Source organism: Manis pentadactyla, chromosome 4, assembly GCF_030020395.1.
Source record: "Manis pentadactyla isolate mManPen7 chromosome 4, mManPen7.hap1, whole genome shotgun sequence".
In the NCBI taxonomy this organism is placed as follows: domain Eukaryota; kingdom Metazoa; phylum Chordata; class Mammalia; order Pholidota; family Manidae; genus Manis; species Manis pentadactyla.
Window position 1 is genome coordinate 16,591,055 of NC_080022.1, and position 4,982 is coordinate 16,596,036.

Consider the following 4,982-nt stretch of genomic DNA (forward strand, 5'->3'; position numbering starts at 1 on the left):
CTCTTCTCTCTCTCCATATATAGGTATATATGAATATTTTTTCTCATATCCTTCATTGAACTAGCTTTGTCATCCTGCTGGGTCCTTCGTTAATAAGCTACCAGAAACCATTGATGTATGCTCACTACATATATCATGTATAACAATTGTGTATTTAATATTTTGAAAGCCTTTGACAATATTTGGTTTTCCCTCAGGCCAACTCTGCCACTTTCTGTGTGTGACCCTGGGCAAGTCCTTCTATCTCTGAAAACTAAGAAGTCTTTAGTTTCTTCATCTGTAAAATAGCAGTGACCAGGCAGACGCTCTGGCTCAGACATGTGATCTTTCTAACTCTTTCTTCCAGGAAAGCAGGACCGACATAATGCAATCAAAGAAGATGATGGGACATCCCATCCTGGAAGGGATGTTACAACCATTTGGACAACCTTTCTGCCTCCCACCACTCCCTCTTCTTGAGAGATGGAGAAAATGAGGGCTCAGAGAGGTTAGGTGGCTTGCCCACAGTCACACAGATATTATTCGTAAGGATAACTTATTTTAACGTGATGTTTGACAGTATAAACTTCCTCATAAATTCATATAACCCCTCAGCGGCCCAGAGAGGAGTCTGTATCATCCTGTTTTACACATAATGAAACTGAGGTCCAGAGAACGATGCGGTTTACCCGAGTCACACAGTGAGTTATGTATGGGCTGTGAGTTATGTCCAGCTCTCCTCACCTCCTGAATCCTGGAGAGCAAGACAGGGGCTGGCAGGACTTGCTCTGGGCCCCCCATCCTTCTCCACAGTATCCCCATTTGTACCTGTAGGGTATAAATTAGGTGCCACATAAGATTGCAAATAAAAAAGGAGTGCCCCAAACGTGAAAACCATGGCTTTGGACAGCCTTCATCTGCCTGCATTCAACAGCCTTCTGTTTTCTACTCCTCTTCTTCTCCTCCTCCTCTGGCAAAATTCTGAGGAAAAACAGAAAACATGGTCAGCCCAGGCCTGAACACATTGGTCTCCAGTCTGGGACAGGTGGAGTCACTCAATCGAAGGAAAAGCATTCTTAGGGTTCTAGGTATCAATAACAAAGTGAGCACCCCATTAGCAAGACAGAGTAAGGCTATCAGATGACCCATGGGAATGTCAAGGGCAGTTCTCTGGCTGGTAGAATTCATGGGCTTTGACACTGTTTTTTAGATGTCAATAAAAGCTAATTGTTAAGCATTCGCCATATGCCAAGTGTTTTGTATGTGTGTTTCTGTCATTAAAACATTATAAGAATCCAGTGAAGTAGAATCTGTTGTTTCCAGTTGGTGAATAAGAAAACTGAGGCCCAGGGAGGCTGAGTAATTTCCCAGCACAGCCAGCAAGTGGCAGGTCTAGAAAGCTGATTACAGAGCTTCTCGTCACTACCACACTATCCCTCTTTCTTTGAGCTTTTCTCTATTTTCCAAGCTTTTTGACAGTGGATACATGTTTCTTTCATAATCATGAAGAAGGCTTACAAGTTACTGATTTTCAAAGAGATTCCTTCTGCCCTGATGTTCTACACCGCTCTGGTTCTCACAGCCCCACCCCAAGCCCCTCCGCCGCCCCCATCCTTGCAGCCTCCCCCTGTGCTGTCCCTGCCCCCACACCAGCGATGGCTGGGGTAGGATGTCCCCACATCCCAGTCTTGCTGAGGTCTGCTCAAAATGTCCCTGGCGGGCCTGTGGCCCCTGGGGCAATGTGGAGGGGCAGGCCCAGGGAAGGAGAAGGGGAAGTGGGAAGGGATGTGAAACTTGGCCACAGCTGGACACTGCCTCTGCTGGGTGTCCACAGGGGTCCTGGGTGGAGAAGGACAGGAGCTGACAGCTGAGGTGACCAGCAGCCTGTAGCAGGTGAGGTCAGCGCCTGAAAGGGCGGTGGTTGGAGTTCAGGAAACCCGGGGAGCTGGTCTAGGAGGCTGGGCAGCCAGTCAAGGCAGGGACAAGGGCACTATTAGCTGGTTCTGTGTTGGGGCAGAGTTGGCTGGGGTACCAATCTGGGACCCAAAATGAATAATGGGGGAACCTTAGGCTTAGGGGAGGGTGGGAGATGGTGACACAGACCCATCAGCTCTAACCACGTTCCTGGCCCCCTAAGTTATAAGAAGCTTGGAAAAGGCTGGGGGTATCACAGCCCAGCCCAGCAAACAGAGGGGAGAGTGGGTGCCAGTCAGCTGTCTGTCCTGAGTGGGTGCTCAAAGGAGCCGAGCGTGCAGGGGAGTGAGCAGATGTGAGTGTCAGGTGCTTGTGTGTGTATTTCTGTGCGTAGGCAGCTCTGCCATCTGGGTGACAGGGTGTTAATTAAATAAGGAACAGGCACCCAATACATATTTGTTCAATGGAATTGATCATCTGTAGGAGTAGAAGAACACATGTGTCGAGGTGAGAGAGGCATGGAGTTTATTTGGGTGTTGGTTTGGGTGTCCAGGAGCTTGTACGGACTTCTGGGTTTGCTTCCTGTGTTGTGTGGCTGTAGCAGGGAAAGGCTGTGTCTGTGTGTCGGCCTGTGTAACTAATTGTGTGGGTGTGTTCAGTTGCATGTGTATCTGTGTAAGTTTGTGGTTCTGTGTGTATGCGTGGGGTCCCTGGAGCTGGACAGAGGACATCAAAGGTTCTCAAGGGTGTTTATGTGAATTGGATCAGGGCATGGGGGGGTGTATATATGATTATGTGTATAAGTTGGGTGTGCACGTGTGATGCCCAACCTGCCCTGGCCTTGCCCCTGTCTCCACAGTGGCATCATGGAGGCCCCGGGGGGCTGGCTGGTGGTCTGTGTGCTGGCCATATCCCTGGCCTCAACGGTGACCCAGGACGTGTGCCGAGCTCTGGACGGAAGGGACGGGGCTGCAGGAGTACCCGGCCGACCTGGGCGGCAGGGCCTCAAGGGGCAGCAAGGGGAGCCGGGTAAGCACCTTCTGGACCCCAACCCCTCATCCCTTGGCCTGGCCTGGCCTCCAGAATGGAGGTTTGGGGGTGGCACCAAGAAGCAGGAATCCCCCTGAGCCACCCCAGGAAGCCCCTCCAATCTGTACTTGGTCCCGAGGACTGCGGGGGCCTAGCCTTCCCCCTGGGCATGTCCCAGGCTGACAGGCTTCTCCGCATCCCCTTCCAGTCTGGGTCCTCTTTCTGTGGCCTTGCCTTCCTCCCCTGGAAGACAGATGACTGCAAACAATGAATGTGAGAGGCCGTGAGGCAGTGCCCAGTCCTGGGTCAATGTTCAGCTACCAGAATGATTAAGGCCCTAAACTTTAGACTGAAGAACCCTTGTCTTGCTGTGTGACCTAGAGCAAGTTACTGAACCTCTCTGAGCCTCAGTTTCCTCATCTTTCAAGTGGAGAAACAACCCTACCTGGCATATAGAGAGGGACCAATTAATGACAACTAGCCTTTTTTGCTTCCTTCCAGCACCCTCAGCTCTGTCCCTCTTCGCCCATCTCAGACCCCTCAGACATTCATTCTAGAAAAAAGGCTGGTAGTGAAGGAAAAGGGAAGAGGATATGATCAGAGTGGAAAAGGGAAGACTTGTGTAATCCCTCTGAGCCCCCCAATCCATAACAGACTGGAAGGATCCACACAGACACTCGCAATAATTTGCAATCTGGGCATTGTACGTGTAGTCACCCCAAACTGAAGAACTCAGGATTGGTGGCCTGGTGGCATGTGGAGTGCATGGCCATGGGCAGGAGCACAGCTGAGGAGCCAATATTCTGTTTTTGCAAGAACCTGATGCTTTTCCAAATGCCTGTTCACACTTCTGTCTATTTTATAGATGAAGAAGCTGAGGCTCAGAAAAGTTGGGACACTTGCCCTAGGTCACACAGCCATTGAGAATCAATGTCCTGAAGGTCCATGCACTCCCCTGTCCTCTATCACACAGCAGTTGGGTCCCAGCCATCTCCCTGAGGATGGGCAGAGACTATACTCTCACTTCTGATCAGTACTTTCTCCCCACAGGGGCCCCTGGCGTCCGGACAGGCATCCAAGGCCTTAAGGGAGACGAGGGGGATCCCGGGCCCCCTGGCAACCCTGGCAACATGGGCTACCCAGGGCCCAGTGGCCCCCTGGGAGAGCCTGGACTCCCAGGACTGAAAGGCACCAAGGGCAACCCAGGAAACATCAAGGACCAGCCGCGGCCAGCCTTCTCGGCTGTGAGGCGGAACCCGCCCATAGGCGGCAATGTGGTCATCTTTGACACGGTCATCACCAACCAGGAAGGCCCGTACCAGAACCACTCGGGCCGGTTCATCTGCACTGTGCCTGGCTACTACTACTTCACCTTCCAGGTGGTGTCCAAGTGGGACATCTGCCTGTCCATCGTGTCCTCTGGGAGGGGCCAGGTCCGGCGCTCCTTGGGCTTCTGTGACGCCAACAGCAAAGGCATCTTCCAGGTGGTGTCCGGGGGCACAGTGCTCCATCTACAGCATGGAGACCAGGTCTGGATTGAAAAAGACCCCAATAAGGGCCGCATGTACCAGGGTCCCGAGGCAGACAGTGTCTTCAGCGGCTTCCTCATCTTCCCATCCATCTGAGCCAGGGAAAGACCCCACCCTGGCCTCACCTGCTTCCTGCTGTGTGACCGTGGCCTACTCACTCCACCTCTCTGGTTTCTATGCTGTGCTCTGTGTGGGGGTGCTGTGGCTTTAGCTGCCTGAAGGGAGGGGGCTGCTGCCCACTGCATGCTCCAAGATCAATTTCCTAGAACTCTTCCTGGAATAAATGCCATGAGTCCACATCTTCTATGCTTGAGGTGCAGTTGCTACCCAGGGCTTAGGAAGGGAGCATAAGAATGACAATTATTGAGTGCTTACAAGGCATGCCTGCATTTAGTGTTTTACAATATGTATTTAGCAGGTTCTGAGAACCTCCTCGGCCTGGGTTCAAATCCTGAGGCCATCACTTACTTGTCCAATCATGCATGACTGAAATCTCAGTGAATCTCAGTTTCTTTATCTGTAAAAGGAGAA

The 4,982-nt window shown here is 51.6% G+C and overlaps 1 protein-coding gene across 1 annotated transcript; it reads left to right on the plus strand.

The window, feature by feature from the left end:
- Window positions 1–1,719: 1,719 nt before the first annotated feature.
- C1QA (complement C1q A chain) lies at window positions 1,720–4,750 on the plus strand. The gene is made up of 3 exons (XM_036914631.2): window positions 1,720–1,872; window positions 2,753–2,922; window positions 3,973–4,750. The coding sequence occupies exons 2-3, from the start codon at window positions 2,760–2,762 to the stop codon at window positions 4,545–4,547; spliced, it is 738 nt and encodes a 245-aa protein (XP_036770526.1). The 5' UTR covers window positions 1,720–1,872; window positions 2,753–2,759; the 3' UTR covers window positions 4,548–4,750.
- Window positions 4,751–4,982: the final 232 nt, after the last annotated feature.